Source organism: Lepisma saccharinum, chromosome 9 (assembly GCF_977018435.1).
Source record: "Lepisma saccharinum chromosome 9, izLepSacc3.1, whole genome shotgun sequence".
Classification (NCBI taxonomy): Eukaryota; Metazoa; Arthropoda; class Insecta; order Zygentoma; family Lepismatidae; genus Lepisma; species Lepisma saccharinum.
This window is the reverse complement of record NC_139237.1, coordinates 70,043,094-70,061,530: the sequence shown is the minus strand read 5'-3', so window position 1 is coordinate 70,061,530 and position 18,437 is coordinate 70,043,094. Positions and strand designations below refer to the sequence as shown.

General features: G+C 40.2%; 1 protein-coding gene across 1 annotated transcript in view; it reads left to right on the top strand.

Moving 5' to 3' along the window:
- LOC145992121 (ubiquitin-protein ligase E3B) overlaps positions 1–18,437 on the top strand; it is a 70,070-nt gene that overhangs the window by 37,574 nt on the left and 14,059 nt on the right. Inside the window, exons 12-14 of the mRNA XM_083128370.1 lie at positions 308–444; positions 1,249–1,412; positions 4,775–5,037. Of these exons, the coding sequence (XP_082984496.1) occupies positions 308–444; positions 1,249–1,412; positions 4,775–5,037 (564 nt within the window). The remainder of the gene's footprint in view (positions 1–307; positions 445–1,248; positions 1,413–4,774; positions 5,038–18,437) is intronic.

Below are 18,437 nucleotides of genomic sequence, written 5' to 3'. Positions count from 1 at the left end.
ATTGTGAGGGAATTGGGGAGCTACTAGTGAGTAGCGTAACCCTGGTCTGGGAAATCTCCTATAACAGCTGAGGGTTCAACGTGCTGACCATATCACCCCATTTCCATTTGCAAATCTCCACACCTCTTGGTAGGATTGTGGGAGGTAGACTGGCAGTCGGGAGATAGGCCAAAGTCCTTCCATGGGTTATTGTTATGTTAATGTGAAATCCAATACTCTGAACCCATGTTAGGTTTTCATGAGGTTTTTATCAATGTGAAATATTTTCTTGTGGGTGGTAGGAAATAGTTTGTTATATTCTTTGCAGATCCAGAATTGTGGAGGACGGTTATAGGCAGCTGGCCCTGCTACCTCCCCAAGCTTTGAAAGGTGTTATTCGAGTGAAGTTCATCAATGAACAAGGGTTGGATGAAGCTGGCATTGACCAAGATGGTGTGTTCAAAGGTAGGTCAATTTTCAGAATTTCAGACTAAATGATTTCCAGATGCAATAGAAAAATTAATCCTAGGTATAGTTGAAATAACATTATTGTGCAATAGAGGAATAGAGTCACGTTAGCTACCAAAAGCTTGGAAATCCTTCCAGAATTCAGCTGACAGACAGCCCTAGAGAGTCTATTCATCATTGTCACCAGAGACTTACTTCAACTATAGATGTGTTTAGAAAAGATGGAGTGAAAGATTTGTATTTATGATCATCAAAAAAGTTTGTCAGGCATACCTCGTACACACTGATTCAAACCAAAATCAAAGAGATGCACACAGTTATGCACTTCGATCTGAACATTGACAGTGGTCAGGCACATCATGTTTGGCTCCCGCTATTGCTACAACTTAAACAAATTGCACGCAGCAGACGAACTGGCTACACTAGCGCTCCTAGTGGAAACGAAGGGAAACAACAGGAACTGGAAGCGAATCTAGCAGTAAAGCAATGAGTTCCCAAGCGAATGGTGACAAGAGACCACCAAAATTAGTAGAACTTCTACAAGTAAGTTTCGCAGATATAAATTAGTTACTCGCTTTAATTTTTATCAACCACGTCTTTTAGTCCCCAAACATGAATAGAATTTGAGGACCCTAGTGAAACTTTCATGCGATGTCAATACCTCAATCATAGTATGATGCAGTGTACAGGGAACATCTTTTTTCTTTGCATTATTTTTATCGAGTGTGATAAGTTTGTAAATTGGTATTTCACATTGTCAGGCAGGTATAGTAACATAATTTGTGTTGAACTTACTTTCAGAATTTCTTGAAGAGACTATAAAAAGAGTGTTTGACCCATCGTTAAACTTGTTCCGTGTGACAAGCGAAGAGCGTTTGTATCCTTCTCCTACATCATATCATCAGGACAACCATCTTCAGCTGTTTGAGTTTGTTGGGAGGATGCTAGGGAAAGCAGTCTATGAGGTAAGCATTATGAAGTATATTTGTGTTTTTCTGCAAAGCAAGCAATCCTGGAATGTGTGTGACATTCTTTGGAATGGGTTTGAAACCAGAGATTATCTTGATAATTTGGTGCCAAGACCCAGGTTCAGTCCCTCACATTTTTACTAAATTTTAGAACTTTAGCACATTCTGCAAAAGCAACGGACATAGTTAATCATACAGCTACTGTCCAATAAGACAGGCGACCTGACCTGCATAGCCTTCCCTTCGCTATACACTCTTATTGTGAATGAAGGACGGGCTATAATCGCACCATGTCTCTTGTGAACCTATGTTGTAACCACCCCTTTCAAATTCCAAACACTAGATGTCTCATTTTCTTTGTTGTTGAATTTCACGTGCACTTGTTCCGAATTATGTTGCTCTTTTGCTTATACTCGTGAGAATAGCATTGAGCAAATTTTTATGCACATTGTGGAAATTCTTTACAAGGATCCCCTTTGAATTTCGCAGTTATAGCCTGACAAGTTAAGTCTCGATATGCGCAGATCGCTGCGGAGCACTTCCTATTACGTCATCTCCCCACCACTCTTCTATGTACTGGTATGGACTTGAGAGTACGAGTGGTGCCACCTCAGCTAAATTAAGCTAAAACATATATAACAAACGATTTTTACTGTGTGGTGTGACCGTGCAGGTTCATATCAGTTTATCAGTGGTTCATTTGATTTAATCCGGTCTTTGAAAATGCGTGCGGTGCGTGGATCGTAAACTGTAGTATTACGCACGCACGTTAAGGTTTATAACGAAGAGAAACTTCTGGGCGAATGACTTCATTTTCTGAATGCGACATCGAGCAGTGGCCTGGTTTTTTTTAAAGCCGAGTGGGGTGGGGGTTCTTTTGTTTATTGTACAACAAGAAAGCAATCTGATAACACGCTTGCCTGTGTTATTTTTTATAACATTGAAATGTTCTTGCTCTTTACTCTTGGCTGCATATTTTTCAAATGCAAAAATCAAATCATACCGGGTCCAACGAAATCCACAATCTGCTCTGGAAAGCCCCTTAGAGGACAGGCCAGATAAATTATTTACAATGTTGCAACATATTTGCAAAATCAGAAGGAGTTACATAAACTTATATCAACTCTAATCAAAACGCATACAACCAAAATAATAATAGAAATAACTCCAATAAACAAGTCTAATATCAAGATTCTTATTTCTATTCATTTTACTTTTAGGACTATATCATGAATGGACATAAGCGCCACCACGGGAGTATCTAAGTGGATGGTTTCTCAAGTTTTAAAAGAATTGGATTGGATTGATTTGTTGTTTTATGTTTACTTTATGCACAGTAAGGCTAATCGGACTGGACCTACAGTTATTTATTTATTTATTTCACAAATTGAATGCAACAGGTATATTACCCATTAATGGCATTCATTATACAATAATTTTGTGATAACATTATTGAAATATTGCACAGATGAATGTAGTATATAGACAGAAAACATTTAACAAACATACAAGTCTTCTATCGTAATTTATGTAATTTTACTATATTCCTTTTCAAAATTGCGGTCGGGCAAAATAAGTCCACACTGTTTTCACTTTTGATGGTATCATTAAATGTTTTACACATATTCCAAATTGGGGATAGTGTCAGAGCGTTGGTTCTATTATGACGGAGGCTGAAGAGTTGCCTTCTTGGTCGTAATTTGCTTGAGGGGACATAGAAGCCGAGCTGTGACAGGGCAAAAGGAGCTTCAATGAGATTATTTAAAATTTTGTGGAGGAAAATGAGCTGATGCATGATACGTCTGTTGTTGAGAGTTGTTAGGTTAAAATATCGAAGGTTCTCACGGGATTCCATTTGAGGGTATATACCATCTAGTTTGTACTTTAAGTGTCTTAAGAATTTACTTTGAATTTGTTCTATTTTGTTTATATCTTGCTGGGTTTGAGGGTGCCACACTATGCTTGCGTATTCAATTTTCACTCTAACGTAAGCATTATAAAGCATCATTAAGCTTCCGACATTTTTGAATTCTTTGCATGTACGCATTATAAATCCCAGAAGTCTATTAGCCTCGTTTGTTACAAAGTTAACGTGTGCGTGAAATGTAAGTTTAGAATCAAACAGAACTCCTAGATCTTTGATTGTTTCTACCCATTTTAATTTTTGTTTATTTATGCAATAGTCGTATTTTATTGATGTAGTGTTTCGAGTATATGACATTTGGTAACATTTTTCGCTATTTAAGATTAGTTTGTTGCTTTCACACCATCCAAACCACTATGTGCCTCCACATATTATAACCGGGATCCCTTGATTACAAGGCGATGATGCTACCACTGCACCATCGGGGAGTTCAAGTTTTAAAATAAGGAAAAGAGTCTGTACTCCGACAGGTAGAAAACAGCCTAGGAAAAAGCGAATACAAATTTCGTTGAAAATCCTCGGACCATTCCTCTCCCTCCAGGCTGCAACACTGCAAACCACCGTCGCTGCTGAGAATAGAGTGGTTAAATGTGGTGTGAGCTGCGCAACAGCAATTTGCAGCATCTTGTTTTTAAACTTGTCAAGTTATAGTGATGATTTCGATCCCAAGAATAAGTTTATATGTTATTTTTCATTAATTATTTCTGTATTATGTATTGAAAATATTTTTTCATGAACTTTTATTACAATGTATATTTTTTGATCCAAAAATTGTTACAGAAAAACATTAATAAATTGAGAAAATGTATATAAAATGTTATATATTATGTATATGTGGGAAAAGGACGCATTGTAGATTTCAGAAAAAATTGTTAAGAAATACCACACAGCAACACATTTTCTATGATTTTCTGAATAACTGCAAGAAAACCATTGCCTAGGAAATAACCCAATATTTTCAGGCCAGTTTTCGAGGACATGTATTCCCCAGCCCCAATTTTGACAAAAAAAAAAAAAAAAAATGGAAAATACACAACTACATTTTTAACAAAATAATAATTTTTGGGTCAATTTGAAAATTGGAAGTCTCCCGCTGGAACCCTAATTTATTGCACATTGTGAATATTTAATTTTTGTCATTATTACATGTAAAGCATTTAAGCCAAAAACGGACGTTGAAAAGTATGTTACATTTTAAATAACATTGCATAATTTATCTTAGAAAAAACTGATATTTTCAAAATGTATGTGTCAAAAACACTAACAAAAATGCATTGTTTTGTCACTCCTGTATATCATACCTTGATATGTATATAAATGAACAAGCAAGAACTGAAATACTATCTGCAGTGCATAACTTGCGTGGTTTTGTTTTTAGCCAATCATGTACTAAGGGTTATTGGCGATGGTTAAAATCGGGTCATTTTTGTTCCAGGGCATACTCGTAGATGTTCCTTTTGCATCATTTTTCTTGAGTCAGTTGCTGGGCCAACAGCATCAAGCATTCTACAGCTCAATCGATGAGCTTCCATCTTTAGACAGAGAGCTGTACAGAAGCCTTACCTTCATCAAGCACCATGAGGGAGATGTACAGGATCTGGATCTCACATTCTCCGTTGACGAAGACTGCATGGGTCGCATTGTGACACACGAGCTGATTCCGGGAGGCAAAGTGATTCCTGTAACCAATGAGAACAAGTAAGTTTCTTAAGTATATAAGTTATATAAGTAAGCGATTGTTATATTTTGAATCATGTCAATGCACTAAACACACAACTCAGAAACACTTTGGTTTTCATGGACCCACTTTGTATTTATAAATGCTTAACATGCCTTATGTGTAATTCTGGTAGGGATGGGACAATATGAAATTTTGGCCGATACCGATAAAGTACCGATATAAAATTTACCGATACCGATAACCGATATTCTACCGATCCAATATAAAATTAGAAATGGTCCTGGAAGAATCTGAAAGGTTCATTGACCTCCTTAAAAAATGTGTGTTTCAAAGTGACTGCAGTGCAAGAGAAATTGCGTATTTAGACATTTACTTTTTAAAAAAAGTAGGGCATGGAGATTATCCATAAAAATTACATGAATGGCAGAATTTTGCACAAAACTATCAGATATTTATCGATATATCGGATCGGTAAAATTATGGGTAATTTTACCGATAAACCGATACACCGATATGCCTATATTGGCCGATACCGATAGAGTACCGATTAATCGGTCCCATCCCTAATTTCTGGCCTACATTTCTTTTATATACATTATTTAATTTTCAGTCATCTTCAGGTTAGCAGAGACAGGAAAACCTCGTTAATACAAAGTTCAAGGGACCAAAAAATGCCAACTTCAAATTAAACAACTTCAACTGATCCAAACTTTTCAGGATGGTGCCTGTTTTTCAGGTGTAAAGTAGAGTATAAATTACTCCCATAACAGATGTTTTATACTTGGTAATAGCCCATAAATTTAGCTTTATATGTACCATATAATAATATTGTAAGTTTTAAAGAAACTGTAAAAAATGTTACACAAAATGAGGGCACGGAGTTTACGGGGACACTAAGATTCCTTGGAGACGGTAATGCCATTTATCATTCAACCTGTTATGCACAGGATGCATGTTGTGGGAAGGAAAAGGGAACATGAAAACGTTTTCACAAAAAAGGATTTAAAATAATTTTCTTTTCTTTTAATTGTGCACAGTTGTTGCTCTTCCCCAAAATTCTTACAATTCTAGTTCATGAGAAACCTGGAACGTTGTTAGGGGGTGCATGGGGGCACTTTCCCCGGCAAACGTCCATGTGGCCCCGGGAAACTGTTCTGTATTTGCTGGAAATTTTACTTTGTTTGATGACAAATATTGCAAAATTATTCTTCAGTAAATTTTGCTTGCAGTTTGAAACACTTCTTCAATTTTCAGTAGTACAAACCCAAGCAAGGCATTTCTTATTTCCCTGTTTTTTGCTTGTTGAACAAAAACAGATGTATTGACAGAGGATGCAGTTAATGGTTTTATGGTCTGCCTCAGTCAGGGAAGTCAGAGACCTACTGAAAATGCACTTTTCCTCCCTGCTGCACACCAGATCCTGAATCCCCCAAAATGCACACTTTCTCTTCATCTGGCATTGCACTGGCACCATGGTGACACAAACAGGAAAATTTAGCTGCAGGTGGCTAGAACATTCTGGGTTAATTATTTTATGGCTCAGAAATGATATGCCCATGCATTTCCAATTCTCAAGAACAGAATTCTATTGCTTGTCCCTTTTTTGGCACTGGAATGAATGACAGCGGTTGTTCTCACATGCACTCAACCCTCCTGCTAATAACCTGCCATACAAAGGAGGAAAAGGCAACTTTCTGAAAATTCGGAGAAACATCGAAGCGGTCGGTTCATCTGTTGATTTGGTGGACAATTGATGTCAGTCAGATAGTTTAAAGTAGGGTTTGTGGTCCGAGCGGTGGTTAACTTACTGTAAACGCGAGAAGATAGAATCACGAAGTGTTTATGATCTTGTTTTCCTATGTCGCGAGTGAAATGTTGAATGAGATACTGCTAGATTGTCTTCCTCTGGAAACAATGGATCAGGATCGACTGATCAACCAAATGTCCAACATATTGACGTTCGAAAAGAGAGTCTGACTACCACACAGGATCCTGGGTTTGACTCCCAGGGTGGTTGATCTCATGTACACTGCTGTTTGTGAAAATTGCAACACCAAGAAGGAAACGTATGATTGAAATGAACTTTATACAAAGGCTGTCGCATAGAAGGTGAGACTAATATCTGTATAGGAAAACAGCGACCTCCATTGGTTAGCAAATGTACTAGGGTGAAACTTTAGTTCATTAGCTGCCGATTGATACCAAAATGAGCGCAATAGGTCAAAATGTCGTGACTGCGTAGCAGTTAAAAGACAAGCATGTACATGGACCCCTCCAAGAATCATGAAAATGAAACAAAAAAATTACAAACCACAAAATTTTTATTCAGAATCAGCCATATCGAGTAAACGTACATCTTTTTCAAAATAGGCACCATTGACAGCTAAGCAAGCATCCATACGCTCCTGTGAAAATTCGTCGTCAGGTAGCGAACTGAAGAAAACTTGTTCTGCCTTGATCACTTCTTTGTTTGCCATGAAATGACGACCACGTAAAGCGGTCTTTAAAAGTGGAAATAGCCAAAAGTTGCAGGCTGCAAGGTCCGCGCTGTATGTTGGATGTGGGAAAATTTCTATTTTTCTCTTCGTTGTGTAATCCTGAAAAGCCCACGCGGTATGCGCACGTGCGTTATCGTGGTGCAATTTGAAGGAGTTCTTCAAATGCGGCCTCTTTTTTGCTACGTGCTGTCGCAGAGTCTCAATGACTCCTTGGTAATACTGTGGCTCTACTCAGTCTGTCTTGATCGGCATATGCCTGTTGAAACATTGCATATGTTTCCTCAGCACTTTTCCCTAAACGCCAACAAAATTTTATGGCATGTCGCTGTTCATCTTGAATACTCATCGCGAAAAGCAATGTTATACACAAAAACCTGGAGGGGCAAATGAAACACGTTCCACGTAAATCAACACAGCTGCTCACTAACGTGGTTTCGCAACATGTGACAACTTGCTACGGAAACAGAATGAGTCATACTACACGACACGACTAGTGCCGAAACAATAGGCAGTGTTACCAAGCCAGGAAAAAATCTGTCTCACCTTCTCTGTGACAGCCTTTGTATCACAGGTTAGGTACATGCCAATACACAAATGATTAGGGTTACAGACCTGTACATGGTCTCTGACCTTGAGAATTCAGTATGGTGTGAAGCCCCCACGTGCTGCAAACAGAGCCTCTACACGTCGTGGCATGGAATCAAGGAGGGCCTGGATATGTTCCTGGGGAATCTCCCTCCATGCAGTTTGTATGCGAGTCCACAAACCATCAAGAGGGGTTGCTGGAGGACCATGATGAACAAGTTGCCAACCAACCATATCCCGGACATGTTCGATGGGCGACATGTCAGGTGGACGTACAGGCAAGGGAAGCAGTGGTACCCGTCGTTCTTCGAAGACTGCTTTCACATTCCTCGCCACATGTGGTCGGGCATTGACCTGCTGAAGTATGGCATGTGCAGTTGCCTGAAGGAGGGGCAGTACCTCAGGCTCTAAAACCTACCTGATGTAGCGGTTGCTGTTCAGATTGCCTTCAATACGTAGGAGGTGAGATCACATGTTGTATCCAATGGCACCTCAAACCATCACATTTGGCTTTTGTCTGCTATGCCGCTCAACAATGCAGGCTGCCAGATTGCATTCACCACGGTAGCATCTAACACGTATGTGGCCATCACTGTAGGACAAGTTGAAGCAAGAATCGTCTAAAAACACTACATTTTGCCATTCATCATGCCAGCGAGGGCGTTCACGTGCCCATTTCAGTCTGAGGCGTTTGTGGTTTCTGGACAATGGAAACTGACGCATTGGCATGCGTGCCACCAGTCCAGCCTGCAGCAGACGGCATCGAATCGTCGACGCAGACAGGTCCACAGCCGTTGCAGTGCTCCAGTGTCGAGCCAAGACTGTGGATGAAGCTGTACAGTCCGTTACAGCCATGCGGACAAGATGGCGGTCATCCTGTGCTGTGGTCACATTGCGTAGTCCAGTCCTGTCGCTGTGTACGACCCTCTTCTATCCACTGGCTCCAAACACGGATCACTGTCGTAGCAGCATGCCCTGTACGAGCCGAAATGTCATAATATGACAAACCCGCTTCCAGGAGACTTATCTTTCTGCACCATTCGAACTCACTCACATGCTGATATTGCACCCTTTGACGTCAACGAGGCATACCAGCACTTGCTTTCAAGTTTCCACTTCCTTTGACGGCTCTTCACTGACTGAGCTTGGCGTAACACTGACCTTTCCGGTCGCACAAGAGAGGGCGCTGCTGGGCCTATGTACACACCATCTCTCTGCAATCCTAATCACTTATTGCTGGTACACTGTTCTACACTTCCTCCGAGTTTGGTTTCATTTGGGCCATTATTTCTGGGTGTTGCAATTTTCACAAACAGCAGTATACAATGAAGAATAAACCACGTTTCAATTAAGGAAGAAAACTAGGTATGTAGCATTTTTTTTACAGCCGTCTGCATGCTCTGTAAGTACTACGAGGGACACTATTTATATTTTGAGCCTTGGCAACACTGATTGAACTTAGGTGCGATTTGACGTTTGCACGGAATCATCTGGCATTATTGACCATAACGTACTTCAAATGTTTTGTCAATAGCTTGATTTGTGTTGTTTATGTTGCCTTGGAGATTGCGCGACAACAATAAAATGAAATTAACTCGTGAACATTTTCGTGCGATAATTTTTTATGATTTTCGACATGGATTATCAAGACAAGAGTGCATCGATCAACTTACTTCCACGTTTGGCGATGAAGCACCATCCTTTGTCACTGTGAAACGCTGGTATAACGAATTTAATCGTGTTTCAAGATGAACCCAATCCAACAAAAGTTGTTTGTGCTCGAAGCACATCGTAACAAATGGTCGCCTGTTTTTTCGGGAAAACTGGTCATGTGGCAACTGTGCCTTTAGAGGAACGTAGAACGGTCAACTCTGAATGGTACACAACAATTTGTTTGCCAGAGGTCTTCGGTAAAATACGGAAAACAAACAAACGCCGTCGGATCATTCTTCATCAAGACAATGCCAGCTGTCACACATCTCGTCTAACAACCGACTTTATGAACAGTCAAAAAATCGAATTGATGGGTCATCCACCGTACAGTCCTGATTTGGCACCCAATGACTTCTTCTTGTTCCCGAATGTCAAGAATAAATTGCGTGCACAACGATTTTCGTCGGCGGAAGATGCCGTTGATGCGTTCAAAAACCATATTATGGAGGTGTCTCAAGAATATTGTAAAAACTGCTTTGACAAATGGTTCGAACGAATGCAAAAGTGTATTGACCATAAAGGAGAATACTTGGAAAAACAATAAAGCAGTTTTCAATGCCAAATTCCTGTTTTTTCATTGTTAGGCTCAAAATATAAATAGTAACCCTCGTATGTTTCAAAATTTGTATATATTTCTGACTTTCTGTGATTTCTCTTCATTTAGCCTCCACCTGCAAATGTGGAAGCTGCTGCTGCTTAGGTGGCAAGGTTGACGAGACATACAAATATAATTAATACCTAGTCATACAGCGAATAATACAAGGTAACCAAAAAAGTTCTTACCGTTTTAGAGCAGTGATAAACAAAGAGCAATACAGTGGACGGTACGTACCATTAGGTTTCGAAGTAATCTCCATCAGCATCCAACACCGTTTGCCAACGTTCCTGCAGCTGCACAATACCCTGGTGATAAAACTCGGCGGCCTTGGATGCAAAGAAGTCCGTGAGTGCGTTCCGCAGATCTCCCTCATTTGCAAAGGATCTACCACGGAGGTGGTTGTCAAGGGAATGAAACAGGTGGTAATCTGTTGGTGCAAGGTCCGGTGAATATGGTGGATGGCACAGTGTCTCCTAGCCAAGTTGCTGAAGGGTCTCCCGGGTCCTCTTTGTCACATGTGGCTTGACATTGTCGTGCAGGAACAGCACACCCTTGCGATTCACCAATGCCGGCTCCTTCTGCCACAATACACAGTGCACCCTTTGCAACTGCTGAGAGTAGAGGTCAGCAGTGATGGTCTGACCAGGTGGAAGGAGCTCGTAATGCACCACTTGCCGACAATTCCACCATACAGAGAGCATAACCTTTCGTGGGTGCAGAGGTGGTCATGAGGTGTGAGGAACAGGGTCACGTAGAGACAACCAATGTCTGGTACGCTTGTGAGTGTCATAGAGGACCGACCCACTTTTCGTCACCAGTGAGCAAGCCTTCAAATATGGGTGTGTTCAGGTGCCGAGTGAGCAAGGACAAACAGGCTGTTCCTTGTTGGCTGCCGACAATGTGTGGGGTACCCACTTGCTTAACTTGTATGACTTCCCTATCCCATGCAGGTGCAGTCTGACTGTTTCAGTGGAAACATGGGACCTTTCTGCAAGTTCATCACACATTAGACCACTGTCCTCTACGATGGCTGCTTTTAGGGCCTCGCCATCCAACACATGTGGTCGTCCGCTGCGGGGTTCATCCGAAAGGCTCACATCTCCCGAACGGAATTTCTGGAACCAATGCCCGGCAGTGCGTTCATTCACGGCATTCTCCCCAAATGCCTGGCAAATGCGGCAACTTGATGCGGTAGCTGACAGGCCCACTTTAAAGTCATACAACAAACATACGCGAACAAGCTGCTTTGATACCTTCATTTCTCTTCAACACTGGACGAGCTATGTCTGCTGTGTGTGCACAACGTGCCTGTATTACTGACAGTCGATGGTCAGACTAACTCCCGATCGCTTGGCAGGCACGTGCGTCATTTCGTTTCCTCTCTGTGAGCACATGATTAATGGGACGTCAAAAACGGCAAGAACTTTTTTTGTTTCCTTGTACTTATATAATATAATCATGAGTTACGGAGAAGCAAATTACTTATCAAGCATTTTCTGTTTCTATTTGTTGTGCAGTGGTTAACAAGGTGCACTAAAATGCCAGGGGTCCTAGGTTTGAATCCCGGACTGGTCGTGTGTGTTCTTTATGATGGTCCTCTCATCAATTTCACATCACTCATTGTCATCTTCATCTTCACGATTAGCCAAAAAGTGTTAGAAAAGCGAAGTAAAATAAACCAAAGCGAAGTAAAATAAACCAAATCAATCATTTATATATTTCTATATTACGCTGCTTTTCTATCTCTTGGGTTAAATGCGACGATGAGGATGAATGATGAGCCGAAGGAATGGCGATGGGACAGATATGATACAACCATACCTGTCCAAAGTCAGAACCTTAGACCTCTGGTTTCGTAGCGTGTTATGTAGAGGAATTCTTAGGAAGAAAAACTGTAAAATTAGGGTAAAAAGAAGCAAAGTTGTACGTTGCATAAAAAGCCATGTTTAGTTCTTCTTAACCTTTAGGATCCCAAGCGTCTCGATCGAGATACCCAAATGTAACCCTCACGGTAGCCAAGCGTCTCGATCGAGACGCTGTGTCAAGGTCATAGTTTTTATGTTATAACTTTTCTATTTTTGGCTAGAATTTCGATTTTTTTAACATTGTTCCTAACACATGTATTTAACAGAAATGTTTTTTGCATTTTTTTTTTGTCTTCATGAAATGGAGGGGAAAAGGCAGGAAAAGGGACTTCTCTTTTGCCTCTCTTTTCAAGGTCAATTTTTTGCCGACAAAGGAAGACCGGCTTTGTTGTTCTAAAGCAATTCTTTTCACTCCCTCCTGTTAACTGCATTCGAAGGAAGCTTGTTTATCAGTATCCGATGTCAAAATGAAAGTTCTCCGTGAGGGCGCAAGCAGGGGGAGGGGGAAGACTGGTTGTTGAATCTGCATTGTGAGAATGAAATTTCGAAGCGCGCTGAAGGAAACCTTTGTTTTTTTTTAGCACAAGTGTCCACAAGTTGCAACAGGGGTTACCTTGCATTGTCTAAAAATAGAATTTCAAGCAGCTGCAAGAATCGGTCACTCATTTTTCACTGCGTTCTAGCTTTTTGTCCGTGAATGTTGTGCATAGGTGTCGTTTTGTACCCAAGTGCGAGGACATTTTTTGGGTGTAGTGACAATTTTTTAAAATAATTTTTGGCGGTTTTCTCCCTTCGCCCTCCATATATATGCCACATTTGCATAAATTATATATCGTCTGAATCTGTGATTCATTCTGCATACAACGGTATATCTTTCATATCTCTAGGGCATTTAGCTTCTGAGCTATAGTCATTTCAATGTAACTCTGCAGTTCGCTCAATTCCGAAGCTTGAGACAGTGGCGTACAAGCCTTTCGTTTCAGGGGTACAACTCGCGTAATATTGGTCATATGACAAAAATGAAAATATTTTTCTGTTTCTTACATGCCAGCAATAATTTCTATGTGCATTTTGAACTTTTCATATCCTTTTTTTCGGGGAAGGTGTGGGGGAGAAACCCCATTTTTTTTTTAAAAAAAAAGTATTTTCAGGGGATTTCCCCCCTTTTCCCCTCCATATATACGCCGAATGTGCATAAATTATATATCGTCTGAATCTGTGATTCATTCTGCGTACAACGGTATATCATTCATATCACCAGGGCAAATAGTCTCTCAGCTAAAGTCATTTCAAGGTACCGCTGCATTTTGAAGCTTGAATCAGTGGCGTGCCGACCATTCCTTTTGGGGGTACAACTCAAGTTACATTGGTCATATGATAATAATGCAAATATTTTTGTGTTTCTTACATGTCAGCAATCATTTCCATGTGCATGTCGACACTGTCATGTACTTTTTTCTTGAGGGGAGGGTGGGGGAAATTTTTTTTTCCGAAATTTTGGAATTTTGAGATTTAGCCCCCTCCTCTCCGCCACATACATGCCGAATTTGCATAAATTTCATATAGTCTGAATCTCTGGTTAATTCCGCGTACAACGGTATATCACTCATCTCTCTAGGGCAATTAGTCTCCAATCTACACTCATTTAATTGAAACTCTGCATTTTGCTCAAAATCGGCTCGGGACTGAGAGGCTTATATTTGAAAATGACCTTGGGACTCAAAAGGTTAAACCTTCCAATTGTCGAGTTTGTGTTTTAAGTCCACTGTATGCACAGTAAGGCTAATCGGGGATCCGAGCCACTATGTGCCTCCACCAGGTATCGAACCTGGGACCCATTGATTACAAGGCGGCGATGCTACCCCTGCGTCATCGAGGAGGCCCAGAAAAGCTTACAATTAGTAAGTAAAATTAATATTGAGGGACAATGCCTGCGAAGAGTTATTTCATTCAGTTGCACGTGGTCATCACATCGAGTCCCACACTTTCAAGAGTAGAATTTGCTTCCATGTCGCTTTCACGTATTTTCCAAATTGTCCTCACGATGTTGGAACAGCACAGAAATTTTGGAACTAATACAAGCAGCCACGTACCCAGGGAAGGGGCTCGGGGTCTGCAGTCCTTTCTCGAAATCCTACAAATGTCTGATTTAAATAATGTGTAGTAGTAATTAAATTTACTTCATTAACAGGATATATGGTAAGTTGCAATATACCAAGAAATTCACCTTCAGCGCATTTACCCCTCCCCCCAACCTTTTCGCCTTTAGATGGTGGCTGCCGATAAGGGATAAGCCCCTTCTGAAATCAAATTCTGGCTACCGGCCTGACAACCAGGGATCGAACCTTGAACCTTTCGATTGATTGATTAATTGAACTGGTGTTTTAAGTCCACTTTATTCACAGTAAAGCTAATCGGGACTGGACCTACAGTTTAAAGTGGGATCCGAACCACTATGTGCCGCCATCAGAAATCGAACCCTGTACCCCTTGTAGGACCTGCCAAATCAAAGATGAGGGTGAAATCATTTGAGCGTGTGGGAACTTTGTTTTATCCAGTGACATCATATATTCAGTTTTCCACACACAAATAAGATTAATTTTAAGAAATTAGACGTGTGCATACAATTTCTTATCATCATCATTCTCCAAGTGAACAATCAGATGCCATAGAAGACTCGGGCCCGTCTCGAGCTAATTTACAAATCTAAAGACTAATAACATTGTTCTTGGTGTATCAGCCATTAAGTTAATGAGTTCATTCTGCATTTAGTTTCCCGAATAATGGCTGTGGATTTGACCAGTCTATATCCGTAGACTGTTGGGGGCTACAAAAGAAAATGCTGTTCCTTTCCAATTTATTCATTGATTGAGTTGGTGTTGTAAGTCCACTTTGTACACAGTAAGGCTAATGGGGACTGGTCCTAACGTGTAAAGTAGGATCCGAACCACTATGAGAATCCACCGGGTATTGAACCCGGAACCCCTTGATTAGAAGGCGACGATGCTACCATGCGCCACCAAGGAGGTCCTTGCTCCTTTCCAAGACTATATATATACAGTATATACTAATGTCCAAAATTAAAGCAACAAACGGAAATTCTTTCCCTTGTGTCCATTTGACCACATAATACGATCAGGTGATTAGTAATATTTATGATGTCATAGACAACTGGTTTAAGATAGAAAATAAACTAACCTTAATGTGCCAGGATTTATCAACAAAAAAATCACCATAGCAACAGGTTAAACTTGGCAAATATATATATAAAAAAATCACTCGAGGCAAGGATTTCTGTTTGTTGCTTTAATTTTGGACACTAGTGTGTGTATATATATAATGTATGTATACAGTATAGGCCTATATGGTGTATAAATCGTTTGTTAATTTATAATAGTTTGATAGAAAAAAAATCTTACGTTTGGGCCCCCCGAAACTGATCAACCTAGCTACGTTCCTGTGAGAAACCCGTTTGCATGGAGACCTACGGAATGGGAAACAATATCTTGTTTATTGCAAGCGAAACTTGAAGAATCTTGAGAGCAGTCACACTGGCACTAGCAAAAGCTGGAGATAATCGGACAGAATGAACGTTGGTTTTTATAGTTTGATTTTATATGAGTTTACTACTAAAGCATTGTCCATTACAGGATTAACTGGTAAGATAAGATCTATTAGGAGAGACAACACAACCTTTCTCAGCACCAGATGAAAAAAAAGCGGGGCTGTAATTTTTGTTCTGGTTCGGCTGTCTAAAATACATTGTAAAAAATAAGTCACGTTTTCTTTGCTTCAGTCATCTTCATATTTATCCCCCTCTCCCTTGCTAGGGAGCAGTCCAAACACTTCGTCGACTTGCATTGTAATCTGTCCTGAAAAAGAAAACGTGCAACTTGCAATCTGTTTGCATTGAATGTGGATCGAAGGACACATTAAACAGCACCACACTCAATAATAACTCTGGTTTGGATTCCACTTTAACTTATATATTTAGTCCCTATTAGTCCATCAGCATAAAATGAACTCAAAATAAGCTTTATGAAACTTGCGCAGTTTCAGATATCAAAATGGGGGATTTTTATTTACTCACACGTTAATCGACGATTTAGTGTTGGATTTAGAAGTATTCTTGTTACCTCTTGAATAACTTCTTTTTTTTTATCGGTCTCTGTCCATTCCTACATTGAGCATTGTATGGTTTATTTTTTATAGAACTCGAAAAAAGCAGCGATTATATTGTATAGAACGTTGTGTGCATTTCCTTCTAGCACTGCTCCGAGTATTGAAGATGTTTATACTTGGTGTCAAGTCCAAAATAAAAGTTACAGTTTTGCTTGGCGCAAAACAGAATGTCGTTTTAACTCTATTTTTTCTTTCTGAAGATCAAATTTAATTATCGTCAAATCAAAACAGCTTTGCGAGATTCAAAACATGGACTTTTTCCTTCATGCTGGATGAGTCATGCTGTTATCGGCTTTGCAGATTCTAGACGAAACACTGGCGCCAGCTGCAGCATAAGCACAATGAGACTGGCTGGAAGTTCGAGCAACAGGTGGCGGAAGAGAAAATTCTCAGCATTTTAAAGATAACCCAAGTGTCAGAGACCGAACTTTTATCAGCAGTGTGAAGATGAAAGAAATGATCCTTGCTTTACGTTTTACCATGCAACAGACAATAATATGGGCAATATTTTCCATGCAGACAGCTGCATTCAAACAAATAAAAAGGGGGGACCTGAATTCTGCAATTATCGCATTGCCGTGCACACCAGTGGCGGAGAATGAGTTGTAGAAGAGGGGGTGACTTTTTTTATCTTACGGTTTTTGTTAGTTTTGAAGTATGTATCCATAACTGGCTGCTTCACTTTAGACACCAAAGGAAAGGAGGAGGAATCCACTACCATCCTCGCCTGTAATCAGCCCATGTTCCCACACGAGTAAGATATTCGTGGCTGAAAGAATTAGCAACGCCCCCCCCCCCCCCTGTTTGCCGACAGGAAATGAGGGAGAAGTCACACAACCAACAGATCACTTTTTTGGCAAATTTTATGACCAGCACAGTTGGGTAACGTATAAACTGGAGTTATGATATATTTTAGATTGAGGTAAACTTTTGTGTAAACCTAGATGACACTTCATTAACAGTGTCCCCCTTTTTATGAAGTGCTACAGTGCATTAAGAGCACGTTTTGAATGAGAGTGGTTACCGGAAGTTGCCGGCTATCAGGCCAAGAGTTGCTCGCTCATGGGAAATTGCTGTATCTTGAGTTCAGAGCTAGACAGGTGGACGAGTCTTTCAGGTGCTACACGTCTTGTATTAAGGAACATTCCTGTGATCGTATCTCACATTTCTTGTTTGGCACTGGTGAATATTTGCAAGGCGGTGCATTCAGCAGTGAAAGATCTTGACCTGCCATGCAGATTGACAAGGAATTAAAGTTCAGTGAGCATTTTGGACTGCTTCATCCCAGTTGTCAGCTGCTCTTAGGACAAGGAAACATGTCAAGGTTAAGTTAAAATAATATCCAAGCTCTCAGCACATTCGATATTCTTTTCTTGACTTACCCAGGTGTCTACTTCGAATTAAGTGAAACCAGTCTTCCCGAAGGATCTTGTAAACAAATTTGTATTAAAAATAATACATATTTCGATTTATCCGTACCGAAATACATTAAAAATCATAACTTATTGGCTGGGGAATGGGAAGATCTTCGGATTAAAGTGTACTTTGTATTAATCAGTATAGTATTAACGAGGTTTTCCTGTATTTCCCTTTTTCCCCTTCGTCTGTTTCTCTTCGTAGCCTTTTATTATCATCAGTTTACTATCTTGGATTGCAATCGTGCTTATCTAAATATTTTCTTACATAGTATATATTCCATGTGAAGTTTCTCATGTTTATTCTATACTGTGACGTTCGCAATTCAATCATTTGCACGATTACATTTCGTTCATAAATATTTAAAACTAAAACGCGAAGGTGAAGATACAACTTCTATGGGTTCTATGGGTCTATTCTATTAGTGAAATAACTGAGCAATATGCAGTTCACTATTACCTATATTTCCATTTTTTTTTTTTTGTCACACACATTACCACATAAACATCGCGCTGCGACGCCAAGGGTCCCGGGTTCGAATCCCGGTCGGGCTTGGTTGT